Raw genomic sequence first — 21923 nt, 5'->3', positions numbered from 1 at the left:
GCAGCTAGATTGATTGCTGTGAACTCATACCTACAAATGCTTGCTGGTTGCAGCAGGCTTGGTGCGAGCCCCAATCCAAGTTCTACATTACTCACTCACTTCATTTGCCAGTCACAGACTTAGCTTGATCGTAACACAATGCTACACTACCAAAGGTCATGCAAGATCTCAAGATCAGAGACAATAGTGTGTTTGAAAGTTGGTTGGATGAAGAAAAAGCTTATCTCAATGGATTGTCTCAAGAGCCCGAAGAAGAAATGTTACAGATAGAATACTGGCAGAGGTTAGTAAATTTGAATGCAAGCAGGTGGGTTTTTTGTTGGATGTATTCTGTATTTACTAAACTTCCATTGCATAGCCTTGTGCTCAGTGCTGCAATGACCATCTCCGCAATGGACTCACACCAGGACATCACATCCTATGAAACCCAGGTTCAAACCACATGCAAGGCCAAAAGTGTGTGGTGTCATGCTGTTGAGGATTATGATAGGAACCTGAAGCTTGTTCAAGCACTAGAGTACAAACTGGAAGTAAGTACATGCTGGGTTCCAGAAAATACAGACTGGTAGAAGGTAGGGAGGCTCATAGCAAACAGGAAATACCAATGTGCACTGGACCATCTGGAGGGCCTGGTTGTTGCATGTATCTTTGAGCTTACAAAGATGAATAGGGCAGGGTTAGGTAAGCTCTCTAATGCAGCCTCAGTTACTTATGCTTATTCTGGTGTGATGCCCAAGGTTATAAACTTCACAAACACATTGTGAAAGCATTGCAAACCCCCTCTGTGGCTATCAGAGCTGCTCTCAATACTTACAATGCTATTGCTAGTGCAATGGCCACTCCCCAGCAAACACTCCAGTGGGAGGAGGTTGTCAACTATGCTTTCCTCACCAACTTTGACTTGTTATGCAATGCATGGGCAGATGTTTCACAACTCCCTTGGTCTTCCCTGGCATCTCGCAGTGCCATGGATCTCTATTTCAAGATGTGCCAGGCATGAGAGGAGATTTCACATCTTAATGTTGAGATATGACATTTGGTGACATATATGAGATGAGGACAGCTATCTGCAAGTGTGTGAGAATCAACTCAAGTTCTCCAGTCCAGCTCTTGCCAATCAACTTGCCATTCACCATAACATCCAAGGGCGCTTCAATGCACACCATTTGAAGTGGCTTCACAACATATCAATGCTCCCAGGTTTTAGCAAGACTCTGGTCCCTGGCTTAAGCACACATACCAGTCCAGGAGAGAGTGCCAGCATGCCAGATATAATCCCTGCCAATATACTTGCTGGCCCAATCCTCATGCCTAAGCCATCATTGCCCATACATGCAGATACACATGAGGACCTGGATGAGGAAGAGCAGGAAGAAGAGTTAGCAGAAGAGGCCTCAAGGAACCTGCAGGATGTCCTGCTAGTTACAGATGATTTTGCATGGCTTGGACTTCTTGATGATGCTGCTGACATGGAGGAATAGTCTAGTTTACTCATTTTATTGTTGCAAATGGCTGTATGGCTTATCATGATGCTTGCTATCAAAACACACTGTTGATGTGTAGATTAACACAAGCTATATGAGCTCGTTGTGTGAGACTGACATGCATGAAGGTTCAGGGTGGCAAGTGGGCTTTGCCAAACTTCAGGTACATGAATATGTCAGTGCTAGGCTTGCTTACCCTATTGCTAGTAACACAGTGTAAGCTAATCATTATAAGTCAGCCTTTATCAAGGAGATATCAAAGGAGGCTTGAGCCTGCTGAATTTGCATCACTTTACAGGCATACTACCTTACAGGATTACGTGGAGTCACAGGTGAGTAACCATGGTAGTATATGCCAGGCTGGTCACGAGCCTACGGAGCTCAGGTGGTTACCAGTCTTGCTATTTAAACTGCTTCGTTATCTAGACAGTTGCCTGCACCCATTCCTCTCGTCACTTTGGTCTCTTACACCTTGTCGATACCCTGTTGACATATAAATCTATTTTTGTAGCTTTGCGATGTTTGTCTATTTACCTTTTTGGAAATTGCCGCCGGCATAAACAGCCAGACGCGTTTTGTCAACTACACGCGTGTTGCCCATCGCTCACTAGCATACTCAACAATGGGCAGCGCAGAGCCCACGACGCCACACGACGAGCATCAATATCTCTCCCTCGTCCGCCGTGTCATAGACGAAGGCGAAGTCCGCCCAGATCGCACTGGCACAGGCACCCTCTCCATCTTTGCACCCCCTTCTTTCCGTTTCTCTCTCGCAGATGACGCGTTCCCGCTCCTCACCACCAAACGCACGTTCCTACGTGCCATCGTAGAAGAACTTCTCTGGTTCATCCAAGGCTGCACAGACGCCCAAGTGCTCTCGCAAAAAGGCATCAAAATATGGAACGGAAACGGAAGCAAAGATTTTCTCGAAAAGCGGGGTTTGGGACATCGACGGGAGGGCGATCTTGGTCCTGTGTATGGGTTTCAATGGAGACATTTTGGCGCGAACTATGTCAATTGTGACACGGATTACACCGGCCAGGGTGTTGATCAGCTGAAGGAATGTATACGGAAGATTAGAGATGATCCGACTGATCGACGGATAATCTTGAGCGCGTGGAATCCAGCAGGTGGGTTTAGTTTAGTTTAGTGGTTCCGCGTGCGCTGATTGTATGCTGTAGCCATGCCGCTTATGGCCCTTCCACCATGCCATATGATGTGCCAATTCTACGTGCATCTCCCCGTCACGCCCGATGCTCCTAAACGCCTATCATGTCTCATGTACCAGCGCTCAGCCGACCTCGGGCTCGGCATCCCTTTCAATATCGCATCTTACGCGCTCCTAACGCACATGGTTGCGCACGTTACAGGGACGAAACCCCATGAGCTCATCATCCAACTTGGAGACGCGCATGTATACCGCGACCATGTTGATGCCCTCGAAATACAACTCAAACGCGAGCCAAGATCATTCCCAAAGGTCAAATTCAGAAGGGAGATCAGTGACATTGACGGATTCGATTCGGAAGACATCGTGGTTGAAGGATATGATCCTCACCCAACGATAGCGATGAAGATGAGTGTGTAGATGCAAAATTGTAGAATGCGTTGCCCTGCTACTACTGAATTATGATACCAATTTACTTATTGTTGCAGTAGTCGAAGTGTACAGGATATTATGATACCTCTTGTTGTGCTACTGAACTTCTGGTCGTGATATGACATCTGAATCCATAGTTGCGTTGCGATCCGACTTTGGGCTCATTCGCTTCAATCCCATTCATTGTCAAGGGCTCTCGATTGAGCGCAACAATCAATTTAGGTAATACTGGGTTGCACAACTTGCAGGTACGGCCCCACAGCGGTACCGATCGAGATTGTTGTTGGATGGTCGCTCGCCTTCCTGAGGGATGATACAGGTATAAGAAATAAGCCCTCGCGCGTCAGATCAGCTCGTGACTCCATGTGATTTCATTGTACGACGAGCCCATGGTTATCACATGGCGTCTCAAGCTGATACTACAAATCTCGAGGATAACCAGGTCAGTAAATAGAGATACTCACCTTTCCCCAGAACCTGGGTCGCGATCTTTTCTCCACTTGTGGCGTTAGCGGGCGTCATTCTTTTATTTGTAAAACCGGGGTGGACTTACTCGCGCTAACAATCTCGGTTCTTGGACCTCTTGGCGCCGACGAAGCAGACTTGGTAACGATGTCACACCCGGACCCGGCGGGCACTGAGGGGCGAGCAGGATAGAACGTGAGCCAAATTTCTCACGTTCCACGTCCCAAGCCTCCACTAGGTCCCGATGTGGATGCCAGCAACCACCGATGCCCTGAAGATAGCGTTAGCGGTAGGCCAGAAGATGAAAACGGAATGTACCCTCTCATCTCGTGCCCGAAACATGCGGAGCCACGAGAGAGCTGAGTTGACGTGGGCCGGGATGCCTAAACCACGGTGCGGGCCAGTGCAACTGAACCGGGAAGTTGCTGATGAGGAGAGTAAATTGGAGAGAAATCGACAGCTGAGAGCCTCGGCGAATGTGGCTATTAGATGTCTGGTGAAGAGGGTCGGTGGATCCTTGTTCTGCCCTGCGTCGTCCACGACGCGAACGACGCCCGTAAAGGTCAGCAGCTGGATCGTATCGTTCCAAGCGGGCAAGACGAAAGTAGTGCTGGTGACGTAAAGGACGAGTACGTTACTAGGATGCCATATATCTCCGAGTTACATGCCAGATACTTTGCTCGAACATCCGACATGATGTGCTCGGCCAAAACAAAGATGAAAGACAAGGAGAAAGAGCGGATGAGGAAGTGAAGGACTGAGTGTTTAATCGCCGATCCTGATACCTAACAGCCCCTAATCCAAGACACGTCTCACGGCCCATGATTTCAAGTTGACGAGTCCTCGTGCCGGCGCCAGTACGAAACGTTTTACTGCTGCCAGGGGATCGGTTCAACGTACGATGTCCCAAGCTATGTTGTACATTATGACGTTTTAGATGCGCACCTGACCGTGTAATTCCTTCAAGTTGTCCGGGAGCAACGCAAGTGTACTTTTACCACTATACACGACCGCAAGGAATAGTGCCAAGTGAGACGCCGGGAGAATGGTTGACTAGGAAATAATATTGGGCAAGTCGAACAATGCTTGCTTCCTGCCTCGCCGTTGCGCGTCTTAAAAGCGTTACATAGCATCACTCGATCTGCAATTCTTGCTTTATCATGTCAGAGAAAGAGCTAGAAGGAAAGATTGATTCTCAAGAGGTTGTGCTCTACTTCACCGACACTGACTGACGTGCAGTATAATACTGATGTTGCTTATTTCCTGAGGTTTTAAAAGATCTTTGCAGGAATATTTGATTAATGATGATCGATATCTGGAGCTGAAGGCAATTCCCTCTCATTCTGCGCATTTTGTGGATTTTAGGTTAGACGAATATGTCAATAATACGAACAGTGAAATGACAAGCGCCCTGTCAGGTACCTCGGAATGTAGAACGCATACAATCCACTTGATGTTGTTTGTAATAGAACGTCAGCCAGACAAGCATGCAAGACACAGCAGGAAAATTGATGCATGTAGAAACAGAATAATATTAGACCCTGACAAGCAATTAGATCAATAAAACACGCAACCAGAAATGATGCGGTACAAAATGATATATAGAAAACGTCGAAACACCCATGGTCACGAGGCAGCAGACTGAGCAGTGGAGACAGCGCGACGGGTGCGGCGGATGCACCCAAGTGCGAGGCAAAAATTGCCCCAAAATCCATAGTCTTCTTCTGGAGCAGGTTGTTGTGTTGTCGTCTGTACCTGGCTCTGAGGCTGTGGTATCGAAACTGGCGGCACTGCAGGCCGGGCTGTCATTGAGGATGACTGACCAGTCTGAGCGTTAGTCTTCACAGGGGGACGCGCTACGTGGATGCTCTGGAGATTCGGTTACGTATGTAGCAGAACGAAGGACACCTGATACAATGCTTACATTCTGTTTTCTTCCGGCTGAGATCGTTACGGGCTGCGGGTCAGTGTGCCCCGCGAAGAGACTATGCTTGGGGCGTTGTTGCAGCGGGGTAGACTCATTTTCCGGCGAGTGGCGTCGGGAAGGGATGGTGATATTCCAGAAGCGCCAAGTGGAGGATAGGTTGTGATTCCGGGAACGACGAGAGGGACCTGCAGATGATGCCAGAGGATGATAGGGATGGTAAGTCTACTTGTCATCAATATTAGTGCCCTTTATAAGACCAAACACGAGGTTTACCCGAGAGAAGTCGCCGTGTAGATCATCTCGCTCCCCGTCGGTGAACCCATGACCTCCTGACTGAGGATTTGCAATAGCATCGACCTGCAAGTTTTGTGAGCAATGTAAGGAAGACGGTGGGATGCGAGAGTACTAACGTCAAGGCAAGATGGTATTGGTGACTGGAGTCCTGCTGTATAGCTTGTCAACATGTAGTATGGGCGTTAAAACACGCACTGCAAGCTCAGGAACTATATCTTTTACCATCCACAAGGTGAGTTTTCTGCCAAGTCCACTATTTGCTAGGTATCTCCCATCTCGAGAGAATGATATACAACGAAGAGTTCGGCGGTCAACGAATGGCTGGCGGAGCAATGGTTCGTGGGACTCTGTGTCCCATAGTTGTGCAACACCTGGCTGGCCCACGCAGGCTAGTACATTGTGTTTGGGTGAAAGCGCGATAGAATTCACCAAATCGTTATGCTCAAAGCGATGAAGTTCGATGCCCGAGTCACTATCGAAAACACGCACAAATTTGTCTGAGGCGGCGTAAACCTTTCTGCTGTCCGACGACCACAGCAACGACGTCACACTAGCCCACAGTTCTTCGATGGGGCCGACGACGAGCTCGCCCGTTTTCGTATTCCAAATGCAGATCGTCTCGTTCAACCCGCCTGATGCGATTCTGTCGCCTGAAGGTGAATACACAAGAACATTCACCCAATGCTGCCCCGTCTTGATTGGGCCCACCTCCGTTTCTCCGCTGTCTGATTTTCGGATTAGGATTGTCCCATCTCTAGACCCGCTTGTAATATAGTCTCCCCTGGGTGACCACGACAGTGCCCTTACTTCCCGGCTATGACCCGTCCAAACACCTTCAATCATCTTTCCATTGTCGCTGTCCCACCGCTGAATGCTTCCGTCCATCCTCCCACACGCAATTGTCTTTCCATCCGGTGAAAGTGCCAGTGCATGTATGCAACCCCCCTTGCCTGTCCATGGTTCCCCGACAAGAAGCCCAGTGTCACAGTCCCACTTGCGCATCGTGCCGTCCCACGAACCACTCACGATGTGGATGTTATCGTGCAAGAAGACAAAAGCCCATACGTAGTCCTCGTGGCCCACAAATTCTTGCTTTGGAGTTAGTTTTTTGGATTGGGTTGGGGGCTGAGCTCCCTCAGTGCCCGACATCGCAGGGGCTTCAGAATCAGAGGTCATAGCTTCCACAACGGTCAACGTGGCAAGGGAGTCAAATTCAGAGGACATAGCTTCCCCATCGCTCGGTGTTGTAAGGGGTTCAGGCTCACTGGCAAAACACTCAACGCTTGGCGTCGCAAGGGACTTGAAAGACATAGCTCGTTGTTGTGAGCTTCTTTGCGTTCTTTCCGACCCTGACTCAGTTCGTGATCAAAACGGACGGGAATAGCTGGCCGGTACTCACTGCTTGTTTTGCTTCTTCCTCGTTGGTTGCAAGCAAACAACGAAATGGGTCTTATGTGCGTAGCAAGCATGCATTCCATGAGGCAGCGCTAATAGTTGGTTGGTAACAGGCATGTATTTGCTCAATTCAAATCATGCTAGCGTGGCGAACATGTGCACGAAGTGACATTTAACTGTCAAACATTGCTTCTGACGCCTGTCTATTGTTTGCTCCATGGTGCTTTTCATGTCCAACTGACGTGTTCTCGCGATCTCACACGCACCTGACAACATCTTTACCCGTCAGAGTCAAAACAACAGTGTCACTTGTGGTATTCGCTGGGTTTGGACTTGGCTCGTGGTCAGGGGATATCGGTTGCGTGGTTGAATGCAACGGGAGTTCAGCATGGTGCTTGAGTTGCACGCACTTCTTGTAAGTATTGCATCCATCTCACACCGGTACTACCGCTCATAGTTGATTAATCTGTAGCGGTTCCTTTGTTACGACACGGATCACTGCCGCGATGCCCACTACGCTCATAGTATGAACGATCATTTGTTCGATTCCAATCAGGATATCATAGCGAACACGTCGTCACACATACGAAGACAGACAGTGACCTTCAACTGTCAACGTCCCTTCTAGCGCCCATCTATTATGCCAACCCTTCCTCAGAGCCCATGGTTTTTATTTCCGATTGACTGAGCTCCATATTCTTTCCATTCCGCACGCATTCAATATCTCCTGGCCCATTAGAATCAGAACAACAATCCAACTAGTGTCACTCTTAGCGCGTAGTCATGGGATAGCGGCTGCGTGGTCGAATACAAATGGAGTTTGGCACGGACCATGAGCTGTATTTTTTATATTTTACTACGAGGGCATCCGATCGCCATAAATCATATTCATTGAGATTCCGGCAAGACAAAACCTAGGCTAGCGACAGAACGTCTTGTCGCAAAACAGTCACTCCAAGCCGTAAATCGCTCAAGTTGTCAACTCGAATGTGAATCGTCCCCTTTTTGCACTTCCGTGTAGTTCTGACGTTCCGGAGCAGAAATCAGCTCTTTATGAGGATATTTTCACTCAAAGAGATTTCCTTGACATACCAAAGAAAGCGGTGTCAAGTGCTTCGCACTCACTGGCATGCTGGTCATTTCTACGGATGTCCAGCAAAGAGGAGAAAAGTGGTGAGCACAATATCAGCTGCACGCTGCGTACCGGTGGCGTGCTCTTACAGGTTTATATTCTTGAGCTGGCGTTAAACCTGTTTGAAATAAGACGGGTATGATCGACGGCTCGTTGAGCTTCGGTGACAGTCTGTGGTGGCTTTGATACTGATACGTATGCATCATGATAGTCATCGTGTATGCCTATCCGTGATTACGCGTGAGCTGTCCTGCACCTATAGCTACGGTATGGATTAATCGCCAGGTAACTGGAAGCGACTCGAGTGTCTGAACGGAACGCCGTCGTGCGTGCCTGCAGTCACATTATCCGGAAAGTGCGAGGTTTCTTAAATAGGATGACGAGGGAGACTGGAAGGGTGCCTTTGGGCTGAGTTCATCAGGCAACAGTAACTTACTCGACGTCAAGAAACCGGGGGAACAGAACACATCAGCCGCAGGAGTCTCTAACCGCTTGACGCGTCAGATTGCCGCAAGGGTGTCAAGTAAGTACATATGGTATGTTACTGGTATGAAGTGCGAGGCGTGTTATAAAATTTGTATAGTAAGTGAATTCCTCTTTCCAACGAATCGTGAATGGATACAGGCTGAATGCAGAACGTAAATGCAACGAAGGCACGAGTCTAACACTGCAAGCAGGAAACTGGAAGAAAGTCAAGCCCTCTATGGTGGTAAGATCACTTTGCAGACGCTAAACGCATACTCTTCCTAGTCGGGGGAGGGTTGTCAATGTCCAACTCGATACTGGCCTCCCTAGTTCTCTTCAAGCTTCGTGATGATATCCTCGTCGGAGAGCGGCTCTGACAATTGGGAGGAAGCGTGGTGAATTGGTTGTCCGAATAGCTAGGTGTGCGTCCGAAAGGTCTTGAAACACGGCTCTGAGGTACACCAAGACCGAGGTTAGACGTAAGCGCCGTTGGGGTGGAAGGTGCTTCAGTAGCGGGAGGTGTTGGTACTATAGTGGCTATTTCCGTTGCCTCACCCGGCATAGGAAGAGACCTGAGCACATGCCGGTATGCGGTTTGCACGAGACCCATAAATCTCTCTTCCTTGGTGTAAACTCTCAGGAGGAGCTCGCCAAACTTCTCGGGCATTAAAAGGGAGACGTCTCCCGACTCGGCCCGCCGGCACACTGAGGAAGGATCAGTATAGTTGTCATATTGTAGTATTTGGTGATCACCATTTGGCTCATGCTTGCTATAGAATTTAACCTGATAGATGGGATTGTCCACTCCTCTGCCGTAGTGCATCTTGGAAATATCCACAATGACGTGGTCAACAGTGAGCTCAGTGACGAGGCTCTGTTCAACACCTTCAAGGTTGGCGTTTTTGGCAGCATGCACGATTGCTTCAGGCGTGATATGTGCCTGACAAAACTCCTTGTCGTCCCAGTCCATGATCTTGTAGTCCACCCGGCGATAGAGGTCACGGGTCTGGATACGTTCAATAATCTTGCGCGCTGGTGCGAGTTCCTGATGCAATTACAAAATGAGACGAACGAAAGGAGGAATTACATAGACTCACTTCCGATTCGGTCATGTTGATGCGGTGAAAGAGATCATCCGTGAGATGAAGATACTTCTCAGGTACATCGATATACTCTGCGAACTTCATGTGCTTCTGTGCAATGAGAAGTACGTCCATGATCATGTATTCAATGGCGCGAGCTATACTAATGTCAACATAAAAAGGGATATATGCAGAGAGATACGTACTAGTTTTGTGATTATAGATATTTTTATGCAACGAGAAACGGGTGTAGAACAGTTCGTAAACTGTGTTGGCATCCTTGATGTCATAGCATATTTGACCGTCGATGACGCGAGCAGAATGAATCAATCTAGATGCATGTCAAAAGCACTCAGCGAACGAGATGATTTGAAGACTACCTCGTCATGGCAATGTTGCGTTTCTCGCCGACAGCGTGGCAGTCACGAGCGATGTAATCGAACCTTGAACTTCAAATGAGATGTTGTAGACGTAGAAGAGTAGAGACAAACTTGTCGACGTCGATGCCATTGAGATCGTTGGCAACAATCTCAAACAAAAAAGGCATAGTAGTCCCAAGCCTGAAGTAGCCAGTTGTTCATTAGAAACCGTTGAGTCAGGTCAGCATCAACACGTACTTGCATCGCTCCTTTCTGCCCGAAATGAGTGCTTTCACGGTCTCTACATCCTCAGGCGAGATGTCAAGGCTACGGTACTTCTTCACCATGTCATCGAACATCATCTCTGAAGCTTGCTCGTGACTCCATTTGGGGTGATTAGGACTAAAATTTGGTCCTCAGGTCTTTCGAAAATGTAAGGCAAAATCACAACCTACAGGGCTTTTGGGATAAAATGACCATCCCAAACATGGGACCAAGGCCCATGACCAAGGTCGTGGCACAGTCCAGCAAGCTCAACGCATCGTATATGCTCATCCGTGATACCCAACGACGGTTGGCTCTTCTGAAGATGTTGAGCCATCATCCTGGCCAGGTGGCCAACGCCTGTTTGTGCCTGTCAGTCGAACAACCTAAGAAATATCATCACTCATACCGAGACAATGCTCGAATCTATTGTGAGATGCTCCTGGGTACACATAGTACGAGATTCCTAGTTGTTTTACGTATCTCAACCGTTGAAAGTGCGGTCTATGAGAAGAATGTATTGAGTTCTTTTCATCAGTAAGAAGCCAATGGGAACTTACGTGTCTATGAAGCTGCAAATCCATGGATCGTACTCCACTATTGGATATATAGAGTCGCGGCCACAAATGAGATCGCCATGAAAAATTTAACTGAATTGTAGTACTCACCATAGTCATGTACTGGATCTTTGAAGATCCTCTTATTAGGAATTGAGTCTTCAGTCATATCGAATTTATCTCCACACAATGAGTAACTGAAAAATCAACGAAAGCTGGTATCAGGCTGTGCAACGCGGTAGTCAAAGCGAAAGAAAGACCGGTAGTCTTTAGAGACTAGAGCCGGACTCGGAGCGATCTTTATAAATCATACTATACCCTAAGATGATGACGAAAGTTACGTTTCGAGAACGCATGCTTGCACTGGCACATAGACACGTGATCAATATCAATCTCGGTTGCACCTGTAGTCAAAGCTTTAGATGCTCGGTTCAGTCAGACGTCTATGTAAAAACTCCTCATCAAAAGAAAAGCTTGTCAGATCCATTCGACTGACGGGTTACTTTGGATCCTTAAGATAATACTGTCAGGGGTGGGATGAATTCGAGGCTTCTGATGAAGCTCGAGGTATTCTCAGTTGCCTTATAGCCTTTGGCGCTGATCAATCATGGGAACATCGCAGGTCACGCTATCAGTAAATACATCATAGCCCTGAGCCCTAGATTGTGAATTAAAGGAGGAAGTCCTACAAATACCACACGGAATCCGTGAATCGCGAAAAGGGGGTTCAAAATGCTGAGATAACTTGGACCTCATGTTCCAGACAAGCCAGCATCTTTATCTGCTAGGCTTGGATCATAAACAGGAACATGCCCTATAAATCAATGAGCACCGTGGAAATAGATCATGTAGAACACGCACCATTGATATGTGGCATACCAGGGGGTGACGAGGGGACAGTCATATGTGGTGACGGCACCAGGGAATCCATAAGTGGGACTGTGCTCGCCTCTCCGCATTGTTCCTGCTGAACTTGACCGGGCTGCGAGCTTCCCTCACGAAGGTCACCATGAAGAGCAGGTTCTTCCCCTTGCCCCTGCTTTCCTGATGGCCGACCCTCCACGCGCCTCACAAACTCACCCCACACGGCACGTTCGTCAGTCCCCATACCCTCAAACATGCTCCGAACTGCTGCATCAGCTTTGCGATATACGCCACGGTGCCGGCACACGGTCGACTTAACATACCGGCATCCAAAAATGCGTTCGAATGACATGCGCTGAGTCGCATTAGGGGTCTGGGCAATAAGAGCATCCATCTGCCGGAAACCGGCAGCAATTTCAGACACAGTATAATCGTTAGGCCATCTTTTGAGTGGCGGGTGGGGGTGCTGCGGGAATGGCCCTGGCCCTGTTCGAGTGGCTGACGAAGGCGACACCACTGGATACTGTCCTGGGCTGTTCGGTGGCTGGCCGCTCATCGGAGTTGGAGGAGGACCTGAGTATGGGTGTGGCATGGGCGAGGATGCCTCGCCCTCGGGACTGTTTGCGTGGGATGGGCTAGCAACTGGCGGTGCACTCATTGGATGTCCAAGCGGGACCTGCGGGTACATATATCCCATGGGCGGTATATACATCGGGTGCGGGTACCCTTCCGGTGGGTATGGTCTTTTTGTGGGAGGACCCTCTGTATGCTCAGTTGCAGGCCTCTTGGTGCCATTTTGTGTGACAATCGTAGGAGATACGGGTTGTTTCTTCTTCGACTGTAGCGCCAACTCCTCTGCGAGTCCTCGGCATTCCTCGTCTAAAAGCCCACTTAGAAGACTTTTACGGAGTTTATATAAGAGACGCTGGTCTGTCTCGATCGCACGGACAGTGGTAATCATATGTTGCTCCCAATTGCCTGTTGCATGATTATAAGAATCGACGTATGAAGCGGGTGTGAGTTCCAGGTCGGAAACCACGGATGGAAAATGCGACAGCTGAAACAACGGAAAGGTGGATATCTCGTGGTTTAGGCGAATGGGATCGCATGCCGGCTGTCAACTGGTCTAGTCACCGAGCGCAATCATCTAAGAATATACAACTGACCTTGTACCATATAACAAGCGTAATAGAACGTTTCAGTGACAGTTCCATCTGGCTCTGCTTCTCATCATTGGGGGGTTGCTCGGGCGAAGGAAGCTTCTCCGCACCACGAGGAACTACATTTGCGGACATCTGTAAGTAGGTAGATGTAGGAACAATTGGAGGGGGTCGAGAGGCCAAAGTGTGCACCCTATCCATCTGTATGGACATAGCTGGCCTCGAATGCGCGGTAACAGACGCGTTGTTTGCTCTGGATCATAGCAGACAAAGTCAAACGAAATGGAGCCTTTGCGACGAGATCAAGAAGAGAAAGGCACTCACGACCCAAGAATCCAATGGACAGCAATAGACAAGTCCGTTGAACAAGAGACGTGGACAAACAGTGGACGAAACCTTAGTCCCAGGGACCACGTGGAAACAAACTCCGATCTCCGCTTCATGTGACGGAACCTTCTTTGATGAGTACCAGAACACTCAGAGCTTGCTCAGATTCAGTTGGTTCTGTGTGCCAGAAAACATTTGTGACCTGCAACTCACCCCTAATTTCAGCGAATTCAACGACTTACGCAGGGCAATTCGTCAAGCTTTCAAGCACCAGGTCGTGAAGTGGGCTCCAAATGATCTTTGAAATCATACAGCCTGCATGAGGAGCTATCAAATTGTCTTTTTTAATGGAATGTTGTGGCTCGAGAGTTGAGACCACTAGCTTCTGGCAACCGACAACCCCGGTCAGCCTGTTAGTCTGCCACCCAGCGATACAGGGATTTCAACCTGTCGAACCATCAAATTGTCCACAAACCAGCGGAACCATTGGCTCAAGTGTATTTTGCACTTGATGAGGACAGCCTGATCCATATTCCTCGTGGTTCATGGAGCTCCTCAGCAGACCGCAAGTGGACCTACGGTATGTGGTCTGAGTTTTTTTCCCCAAGTCACCTTTCGTACGTCATCACAAGCCTGTCTGCTCAATTATATGGTTTGCATCTGCTTCACTTTACCTGATCTGATGCTATACGGCATTATCGCATCAGTGGGAGTCTGTGAAATATAGCGCAATCGGCCAGTCCAGGCCTTCATTTGAAATGCCTGGGATTCCAGCAGCCTGTCTCCTGACATGCTGTTACTATCACTTCTTGAACCATATTGGAACACGATCGCAGCATGAGGTTTTTCATACTCCAACAATACCGGAATGACCTTGCTCTGTTCTGGAACTCAGGCTGCGACTTCTGGCGGTACTATGGGTCGGTGAACTTGGTTACCGGCTTGGAGCCGGGACCGATACTTTACGGATCAGTTCGTACCTCCAGAATGCTATGCGACCACGTTCCATTCCCGAATCCATTGTCTACACGGGGCACAACTTAATAATCAATCTCACAGACGCTCATCAATAACGCCAGCACAGGTTCCAGCGCAGGAACACCGCTATGTCACCGGCCTAGATTTATAGTTCACGACCCCTTCCTGGCCTGCAGCTTCCCCTCTTTTGTATATGTCCCATCATTCTCAGCTAGAATTGTGGCGCCAAACGCCTCAGGACAAGCGATTGACGATTTCTTGTAAGGCTTTTGGTTCACATTATGGTGGCTAGATCAATTCATTCTGGGATGTAGCGATCCATGTAACAGCTCCTGCGGCTGGCCTTCGTCGCATTCCAGCCGGCTATTATGTCGCCGTCGAGATCGACGGAAATGTTTGGAGAACAACCGTCAAAGCGGAAGTACCGTCAAGCAATATCGTGCAGTGGGATCAGATTTTTGTACTGTGCGTGCTCGGTTAGACAGCGTTCCGTGAGATTCATACTGAAACTGCATCTCAGTCCCGCAGATGGTTCGGCAACAGTATCTTTGAGAATCTTTGCAGCCTTCGAATTTGAACGTATGCTTGGGCGCGGCGAGTTAATGCGCGAAGCTAAGCTCACAGTGGGGGAACTTTTACATCACAGCGACCAATCCATACGTAAGTTGGCAGCTAGTTTGTTTTTTGATGCCTTTCACTCAGATGAAATGACCTTCAGCCATCTTATTCTTTCCCGATGGGGGTGTATCGCCATCTCTCCTGGTAAAGGTCGACCGAGGTCTTGAAGACGAACCCGATGCAACTCAGTTTGGCCAATACCACTCCGTAAGTGTTGTCAACCCCACAAGTATTTCTGCTATTAGATTGACATCCTAGGCAGCCCAGACACGATGGGTCACGACTTCTCGGACAAATGACAGAAACCGGTCAGAATCTCCTCGCATGCTATCGCCGCACTCGTTGCATTTCAGACTATCACGCAGCCACGGAACAGCTGCGCCTTGCGCTTGATTATTGTGGCAGTGATCACCCCGACCGTGCAGCAGCATTGACTAATTTAGCGGACGCTCTTGTGATTCACCCACATATTGAAGAAAGCGATAACGCTATCAATGCCCCTATCTCGTTGTATCAGGAAGCGCTGGAGCTTCGCCGATCGGGGCACCCAGACCGTTCCTTAGCACTCCTCAAGCTTGGACTCGCATTGCTATACCGTTTTCAACTAAGGAAAAATCCTGCAGATGTAATGGAAGGCCAAGACCTGCTGAATCGTGCACAGCTTGTCTGTTCGGACGACAACCCCGATATCGAACCCGTCATTGACGCAATCAGGAGCCCCACTCCTACCAATACTTCAAAGAGTCACCGCTCTTCGGCGGTGCCTCCATCACCTCCTTCACCGCTTTCACGAATGTCGATGAACTCCGCAGCCTCACAGCCCCATAAATTCCCAGAAGCACCGGGACACACTGCTGACATATCAACACGTTCTGTTCCGGCGTTGATGAGAAGCATGAACGGTGAATCACTGCTGCAGCATGGTCAGGCAGAACAATTCGGAGATGAGAAAAAGTTTGCCGCAGATGAAACTGATGCATCACCACCAGCCTGTCAGCCCACACATCCTCGCTTGCAATCGGGAACTCTATACACGAACTCTGTTATGATGCCCCCTCAACTACTGCCAGGAAGCCCGCGCAGAGAATGTAGCATGCTGGCCCCTGATGTCGGAATGCAGGCAATACAACCACAGCAGGCTATTAAATCTATCTCATCACCGCTCACACCCCATTCGTTTCTCCCCTTGCCGGTACCAGCTGCTCAGGCCCCAAATCTGCTCGCCTCTAACCTCCGTATAGCATTTGTTGCTGTTTTAATGTCTTTATCTATTCTCCTGTTGATGACGTGTCCATTGGATGAGCTATGGTTTTGATTAATGTTATTATTGCTACCTGCATTCACATCTGTAATACTAGGACTGCGCATAGAATCTGTACAACAACTGTAACATCAAACTGTATTTTCATTATGATATACCTCGCACTGCATATATATGTTCTCGGCGTAACTATGTATACTATATATGTTGCAAGTAAATATGCCTCTGGATTCATGTGCATGAACGTTCAACATGCAACGGGCACAGAACGTGTATGCAGCCTCACCTACTCGGCGCCTGTTGCATGCCTTTTGTGGCGTTGTCCGCAATTTCATGTTTCTAGCGAATCTATGATAATTATATCTTGCACTGGGTATCTGCATAACTCTCTATATCTTTACTCTTCAGCATCCCAAATAACTTCCCTCTTCGCCTCTACTGTTTTTCTCTGGTCCCTTATTCCCGCCCAAACGCTCAACCCAAGTGCAATCAAACACGCCGTCGCTGTTACATACAAACTCGTGACGTAGCAGTCGCGTCCATCAAAACATTGGTGTTCGCTTGGAAGACCACCACGCCTTATCAAAGATAAAGGCGAATGCGTCTCGGTGTCATCGTTCGCGTGTGAGTCAAGGTTGCGCCCAAACATAAGCGAGAAAAGATTCCCTCCCACTAGTGGACTGAGTGAGATAAATCCCCAATTCTCCGAGAGATGTGCTGGAACAAGTCGTGTCAGGCCTTTTTGGTGTCATTCGTCAGCAGCTAGTTCACTACTCACAAAGCCCAAACCAGTCGATGACGATCGTAGGGGAAATGCCGAACAGACTACCATATGCAAGCCCAAGTAGCGCGGTCGCTTTCCAAAGATGCGCAACGTCGTTAACGTTGATGGCAAACAATTGAGAGACAACAAAGAGCGTTGAAACAATGCAAAAACAATATGCACGAGGGAGACGTAGGCGAAATCGGAGCAAGTCCGCGATTAATCCTGGTGTATCAAATAAGTGAAGATAGTGAGGTAGAAGGAAAAAGGAATGAACCAATGAGAATACGTCCTGCAAAGTTGCCAATACTGAGAGTTGAAACTTGTGCGGCTTGCCAACGCGAAGCTTCTAACTCGTCGTAGTTAGGGTTCCCTTTGGCATACAATGCCTGAGATATGGAGCCAACATTATTGATATCTGCAGATCTTTGAGTGAGGTGACGCCATTGACCTTGATGAAAAACGCCTACACATGATCCCAGTTCCACTTACTAATACATGCAAAACTCGGTCACAAGATATGAAAAACAGAAAAACTCTAACTCACGAAGCGACATGATAACAAAAACAAGATAAAAATCTGGGGTAAGCCACAGTTGCTTCCCATAGACATTAGGCCCATCATGCACGGGCTTTGCACGGCTCGTACTTCTCCTGACACTCGACCCTCTCGATACAATCCGGTCCGGCACAAGTTCTGCCGGGGTCGATGGTTCGGGGACGTGATAGTTTGATGCCTCGTGTACGTGTTCCATGGGATCAAGAAGGGAGGTGTGACTGTCATTCCCACAAATAAATAGAGCGGCATCGCCACTCGGAATTGGCTGGTATTCCTCGCGTCCGTGCGGGCCCCCTTCGATGCCAATTGTGGTGCTCGGGGGAGGTAACGGTATTTGACGGACTATCACAAGACCAAGAAGCATGGGCATGGCGGCGCCGAGGCCCAGGACAAGGAGAAGCGCAGATGTGTTGCCAGGGAATGCGACACTGGCAACTGCGGCAAAGAAAAATGCAGATAAGCCAAAACCAGACAGAACGAGACCTGTTATAGTTCCGCGCTGCACAAAAGGTCATTGCTTCAGCGTGACTTACTGATGCAGGGATCACAATACGAAAACAAACCGAGGTTTCAGGGAAGCTCTTAGCCGTAGTGTTCATAGCAGCGGCAAGGCCCGCATTTCCAGCCAAGCCGGTCATGAAACTGCAGGCAATGAGGATGACAAGATGCATGAACGATACTACTGTTCCAGCACCATCATCATAGATGCGCTTTATGCCGAGATATCCTATGAGAAGGCAGGCAAAGGCACTAATAAGCGGAATGCGGGGACCCTTTGAATCGACTACTCGACCCCAGGCTGGGCCGCTCAGATACACACCCACTGAATGAAGCTTAGGGTTTGGTCGAGCTGATTTGAACGATTAGCGCACCATTCCCTGCCAGGCCAATAACATTCAACTGGGTGTGGGAGAGCAATAGGCGTGCGCCTAATTGTGGAGCGTATGCTGTGATAGGACATTATACCTAGGATCTTATCGACACATGTACTACTCACCAGAGTATATCTGATGCGCAGCAGAACTACTTTCAATGCCACAGATACATATTATAATTTTTTACGCACATAATTTGTCCCTGAACTGAGGGATACGAGAATAGAGCCTAGAAGTGTTAACATTCGCGGTGCGCTGAGCAGCGCGGGGGGCTGTGGTTCCATGCTTGAAGGGGCAGACGACCTCACAGCAGCCTTGAGTTTGTAAAGCGTTGGATCAGCGGTGTGTTCGTCGAGCTCACCAGTGACGATGGCGACGACAGCAAAAACGAACGTCGAAACAAAGTCGGAAGTAGATGTGTCCCACGGAAGACAGAAAGATTGGTACTTGAGCTTGAGGCCTGAGGCTAACCCGGAATTATGTGACTTTCCTTACGAAGCTTGAGAAAGTTTAGAGAAGATTAGATAATAACCAAATATAAACGTAGCTTTCATTAACCACAACGTACCCTATGCCAGCACGAATTAATAAACGACAGCAGCGCGAGCAGGAAGAGCTTCTCGCGCTAGGAAACCATCCTGCTGTAGCCGACGATGCGGACAGCGAGGGGGAACCAGCACCAATAGCACCCTCGGGGTTTGCAGCGGTAAGTCCAGCCCTGGAACAAATCTTTGCGGAGATCGTAACGATGGACCCAGCTTTCTGTTGCAGAAGATGACCATGATGGACCTGAGAGCGATGATGAAACATCCAAGCCTACAAAGGCAAAGAAGGCGCGTAATTGTCATATACTATGATTCGAGACCGACTGACTAATTCGAACACAGGCAAAGAAGAAGAAGAAGAAACCAGCAGCATCCGATGTACCAACAAGCCCTCAGCAGGCTAAACCCGCTGAGGCACCAAAGCTCCAGCAGCCTAAATCTGTAAAGAAAGGCAAGGGAAAAGAGAAGAAGAAAGACGGCCTGGATGATCTAGACACGGCGCTCGCAGAGCTTTCCCAAAAGTGCGTCTAAAATTCTAGCTGCTGGTCGATGTGCTCATCAACACAAAGATACCCAGAACTCCAGAGCGTCGCGACTTCCTCATCATCAACTACTCGAAACGCATCTCTTGCATCCCTTCTATCCGTCTCAGTATCCAACCTCGATGCAGAAGCAGAAATGCGCAAGTTCTTTGGCGCAAGGGCCGTCATAGCTGCAAAATCATCAGAAACATCTTCCTCTGGCGGCTCCAAAAAGCGGAGGGATGTTGCTCCAACCCAGGCTCAGCGTTCACAGCTTACACGACCCCATCCATCATGGAGTATGATCAAACAACGTGAAGGCCTCTCTTCTCGCCCATTGACCGACGAGGAGGTGCAACAAAAGATTACAGATCAAAATAGCCCAGCCGCAGGAGACAGGTGGTGGACTGTTGAGTATAGTAAGAGGTACAAGGGTGTCACAAAGACCTTTATGCAGGCTGTATTATCAGGAGGTAGCGTTTTCTTACTGTATACCTTTTCATAACGCTCATGGTCGTCCCTGCGACTAGATCCTGAAGCGCTGTGGAAAGTTTTGCAGAAACTCCCGTGGCATGGCGATACACTGCTGCAGCTGGCAGAGGTATATCGCCATCAAGAAGGTCAGTGGTCTATTTTAGATCAGTTCCTCTTATCAAATCATATCAGAATACAGCCAAGCTGTGGAATACGTGGATCGGGCGCTGTTCTCATATGAACGCGCCTTTTTAGGGTCATACAGCCTCACGAATGGGCTCAACCGCCTCGATTTCAACCGCGTCGAGAATCGTCCCTTCTTCCTTGCGTTGCATCGGCAGGTCACGTATGTCCTTCTCTCCTATACATATATATTCTATGAGACTAACCTGCTACAGTGATCTTCAGCGTCGCGGTTGCATCCGTACCGCATTCGAGTTTGGGCGCCTTCTATACTCCCTCGAGCCATGGACAGATCCACACGGTGTCCTGTTCCATCTTGACTTCGTTTCCATCAAATCAGGTATGGGGCAATGGCTCTTGGACGTATATGCCGAGTTTGCTGGCGCAAAGACGACATTCGAGGATCATTTGAATCCGAGCGTGTTGCCTGGATGGGCCTATGCGAGAGCCCTGGTGCTTTTTGCAAGAGAGAAAGCAGGTGGGGGGCAGGTAAGCCTTCTGATCGTACCGCCAGCGGTGTATTGATCTTGAAGTGGTAGAGCGTAGGAAGCGGTACGGACGCGCTGAAGCACGCTATGCTAGCCTTCCCAGAAGTAGTACCACTACTGGCCGACAGGTGTGATATTCCACTATCTCCAGAGCTGCGCGGACACAGAGCATTCAGGATTCAAACTGACGGAATGTGCGTTGAATCGATCTGTCACATAACTTACCTGCGTGCTAACGGCCATTGAAGTGGGCTGTCACCTGCGCAAAGCGTTCTCCACCTCTTATCTCATCTTTATGCTCAGCGATCCGCAACTCTCTGGAAATCCGCTTCACATATGAAATGGTTCGAAAGCACTGCTAATGGAATTCAACCGTTGCTCAATGCCCAACGCTCCAATTCAACTCGTGAGCGGTTCCTCCAAATGTACGCCTCGACAACGCTTCGCTACTCTGTCTACCGACATATCCTCGTTCTCGAGCAAAGTTTCCGGAACCTCACCCCCTTCATCCCACGCTCTGTCTTGCTAGCTAAACAGCTTGCATGCGATCCGCTTCCACCACTGACGGCATCCTCCGAATACAACGATGCCTTCTTTGTAGGTGCAGAAGAGATTTTCAGTGTCCGTCCTCGCCGACGAGATGCACGCGCGTTGGAGCGACTCATCCCAGACGCAGGTGTCAGGGCGCAAATCGAAGCGCTGTTTGATGCGAATCCTGGGCTGGCAGGGCAGTTGCCCGGTGGCGTTGTGCAGCTTGTGCAGATGATGGCAGAAATACCGGATGAGGCTTTGGATGATATGATGCTTGGTCTTGCGATGGGTGCTGGAGAGGGTGGTGCCGGTGTGCCAGGTGGAGGGGGTATGCCAGGTGGATTGCCGATGGAGGGGGATCATGAGATGCCGGACTTGGGACAGATGCCTCTGAGAGGTGCAGCGGAAGCGGCGCCAGCCTTAGCGGATGAGGATGAAAGCGAGGAGGAAGATGAGGACGATGACGAGTATATTGCTGTGAGTTGCTTTCTGATGTCTGGCTTGTTCAACTGAAGGTACTGATGTGATTATTTCAGCCCATGCCCATACGGGTTGTGAGGAATCTGTTGAATAGGTTTTGGGGAGGCGGGGCTGCGGCTAACAGAGATGAATCTGATAGTGATGCTGAGGAACGGGACCACGACGGTGTTGACTAAGAGTATGCACGAGTGTTTGATTCTACGCGAGCCAAGTGTACTTATATCCCCATTGTGTTAAATTTAATGCATTGGTTTCATGAATACCATTCATAA

At 48.9% G+C, this 21923-nt stretch overlaps 8 protein-coding genes across 8 annotated transcripts; 3 read left to right on the top strand and 5 right to left on the bottom strand.

The window, feature by feature from the left end:
* Positions 1-2106: 2106 nt before the first annotated feature.
* On the top strand, positions 2107-3072 carry BJ212DRAFT_1269980 (thymidylate synthase/dCMP hydroxymethylase domain-containing protein; the record flags this gene model as incomplete). The annotated part of the gene is made up of 2 exons (XM_041330841.1): positions 2107-2614; positions 2666-3072. The coding sequence occupies 2 exons, from the start codon at positions 2107-2109 to the stop codon at positions 3070-3072; spliced, it is 915 nt and encodes a 304-aa protein (XP_041193776.1).
* Positions 3073-3783: 711 nt separating this feature from the next.
* BJ212DRAFT_1587236 (uncharacterized protein) lies at positions 3784-4796 on the bottom strand (the record flags this gene model as incomplete). The annotated part of the gene is made up of 3 exons (XM_041342400.1): positions 4450-4796; positions 4183-4334; positions 3784-4159 (listed from the first exon to the last, which is right to left on the bottom strand). Exons 1-3 carry the CDS (start codon positions 4471-4473, stop codon positions 3784-3786), a joined length of 552 nt encoding a protein of 183 aa, XP_041193775.1. The 5' UTR covers positions 4474-4796.
* A 44-nt stretch (positions 4797-4840) lies between these two features.
* BJ212DRAFT_1349750 (uncharacterized protein) lies at positions 4841-6247 on the bottom strand. Its single transcript, XM_041335478.1, has 5 exons — positions 5966-6247; positions 5887-5910; positions 5750-5833; positions 5474-5698; positions 4841-5418 (listed from the first exon to the last, which is right to left on the bottom strand). The coding sequence occupies exons 1-5, from the start codon at positions 5993-5995 to the stop codon at positions 5176-5178; spliced, it is 606 nt and encodes a 201-aa protein (XP_041193774.1). The 5' UTR covers positions 5996-6247; the 3' UTR covers positions 4841-5175.
* A 2436-nt stretch (positions 6248-8683) lies between these two features.
* BJ212DRAFT_137390 (uncharacterized protein) lies at positions 8684-11572 on the bottom strand. The gene is made up of 12 exons (XM_041336381.1): positions 11521-11572; positions 11343-11467; positions 11136-11221; positions 11028-11064; positions 10877-10971; positions 10659-10827; positions 10462-10605; positions 10336-10404; positions 10225-10287; positions 10051-10175; positions 9860-10002; positions 8684-9807 (listed from the first exon to the last, which is right to left on the bottom strand). Exons 2-12 carry the CDS (start codon positions 11378-11380, stop codon positions 9013-9015), a joined length of 1764 nt encoding a protein of 587 aa, XP_041193773.1. The 5' UTR covers positions 11381-11467; positions 11521-11572; the 3' UTR covers positions 8684-9012.
* Positions 11573-11603: 31 nt separating this feature from the next.
* On the bottom strand, positions 11604-13447 carry BJ212DRAFT_1349739 (uncharacterized protein). The gene is made up of 4 exons (XM_041335477.1): positions 13373-13447; positions 13055-13301; positions 11886-13002; positions 11604-11838 (listed from the first exon to the last, which is right to left on the bottom strand). Exons 2-4 carry the CDS (start codon positions 13259-13261, stop codon positions 11777-11779), a joined length of 1386 nt encoding a protein of 461 aa, XP_041193772.1. The 5' UTR covers positions 13262-13301; positions 13373-13447; the 3' UTR covers positions 11604-11776.
* A 1628-nt stretch (positions 13448-15075) lies between these two features.
* On the top strand, positions 15076-16457 carry BJ212DRAFT_137161 (uncharacterized protein). Its single transcript, XM_041336300.1, has one exon. It carries the CDS (start codon positions 15267-15269, stop codon positions 16284-16286), a length of 1020 nt encoding a protein of 339 aa, XP_041193771.1. The 5' UTR covers positions 15076-15266; the 3' UTR covers positions 16287-16457.
* Positions 16370-18927, bottom strand: BJ212DRAFT_1349721 (major facilitator superfamily domain-containing protein). The gene is made up of 8 exons (XM_041335476.1): positions 18617-18927; positions 18427-18501; positions 18118-18377; positions 17543-18053; positions 17466-17486; positions 17273-17413; positions 17011-17220; positions 16370-16949 (listed from the first exon to the last, which is right to left on the bottom strand). Exons 1-8 carry the CDS (start codon positions 18711-18713, stop codon positions 16630-16632), a joined length of 1635 nt encoding a protein of 544 aa, XP_041193770.1. The 5' UTR covers positions 18714-18927; the 3' UTR covers positions 16370-16629.
* A 73-nt stretch (positions 18928-19000) lies between these two features.
* BJ212DRAFT_1270298 (transcriptional repressor TCF25-domain-containing protein) lies at positions 19001-21827 on the top strand (the record flags this gene model as incomplete). The annotated part of the gene is made up of 10 exons (XM_041330879.1): positions 19001-19135; positions 19188-19272; positions 19342-19495; positions 19544-19968; positions 20026-20115; positions 20162-20315; positions 20368-20641; positions 20692-20834; positions 20889-21648; positions 21708-21827. 10 exons carry the CDS (start codon positions 19001-19003, stop codon positions 21825-21827), a joined length of 2340 nt encoding a protein of 779 aa, XP_041193769.1.
* Positions 21828-21923: the final 96 nt, after the last annotated feature.

Source organism: Suillus subaureus (genome assembly GCF_016647635.1).
Source record: "Suillus subaureus strain MN1 chromosome Unknown BJ212scaffold_13, whole genome shotgun sequence".
NCBI lineage: Eukaryota > Fungi > Basidiomycota > Agaricomycetes > Boletales > Suillaceae > Suillus > Suillus subaureus.
This window is presented reverse-complemented; position numbering and strand designations above follow the sequence as displayed.

Bases quoted from the DNA above. Each gene is read 5' to 3' on its own strand.
- BJ212DRAFT_1349750 (XM_041335478.1), bottom strand. From the start codon at position 5,995: ATGGTAAAAGATATAGTTCCTGAGCTTGCA. The intron at 5,911-5,965 runs GTGCGTGTTTTA...GCAGGACTCCAG, and splicing joins ATATAGTTCCTGAGCTTGCA to TCACCAATACCATCTTGCCT. The intron at 5,699-5,749 runs GTAAACCTCGTG...GATGACAAGTAG, and splicing joins TACACGGCGACTTCTCTCGG to ACTTACCATCCCTATCATCC.
- BJ212DRAFT_137390 (XM_041336381.1), bottom strand. From the start codon at position 11,380: ATGCGTTCTCGAAACGTAACTTTCGTCATCATCTTAGG. The intron at 11,222-11,342 runs GTATAGTATGAT...TTGATTTTTCAG, and splicing joins ACTTTCGTCATCATCTTAGG to TTACTCATTGTGTGGAGATA. The intron at 10,828-10,876 runs GTATGAGTGATG...AGGCACAAACAG, and splicing joins TAGATTCGAGCATTGTCTCG to GCGTTGGCCACCTGGCCAGG.
- BJ212DRAFT_1349739 (XM_041335477.1), bottom strand. From the start codon at position 13,261: ATGTCCATACAGATGGATAGGGTGCACACTTTGGCCTCTCGACCCCCT. The intron at 13,003-13,054 runs GTCAGTTGTATA...ACCAGTTGACAG, and splicing joins CGCTTGTTATATGGTACAAG to CCGGCATGCGATCCCATTCG. The intron at 11,839-11,885 runs GTGCGTGTTCTA...ATTGATTTATAG, and splicing joins TGGTATGCCACATATCAATG to GGCATGTTCCTGTTTATGAT.
- BJ212DRAFT_137161 (XM_041336300.1), top strand. From the start codon at position 15,267: ATGACAGAAACCGGTCAGAATCTCCTCGCATGCTATCGCCGCACTCGT.
- BJ212DRAFT_1349721 (XM_041335476.1), bottom strand. From the start codon at position 18,713: ATGGAACCACAGCCCCCCGCGCTGCTCAGCGCACCGCGAATGTTAACA. The intron at 17,487-17,542 runs GTGAGTTAGAGT...TGCATGTATTAG, and splicing joins TTTTGTTATCATGTCGCTTC to TAAGTGGAACTGGGATCATG. The intron at 17,414-17,465 runs GTAGGCGTTTTT...AAAGATCTGCAG, and splicing joins AAGTGGAACTGGGATCATGT to ATATCAATAATGTTGGCTCC.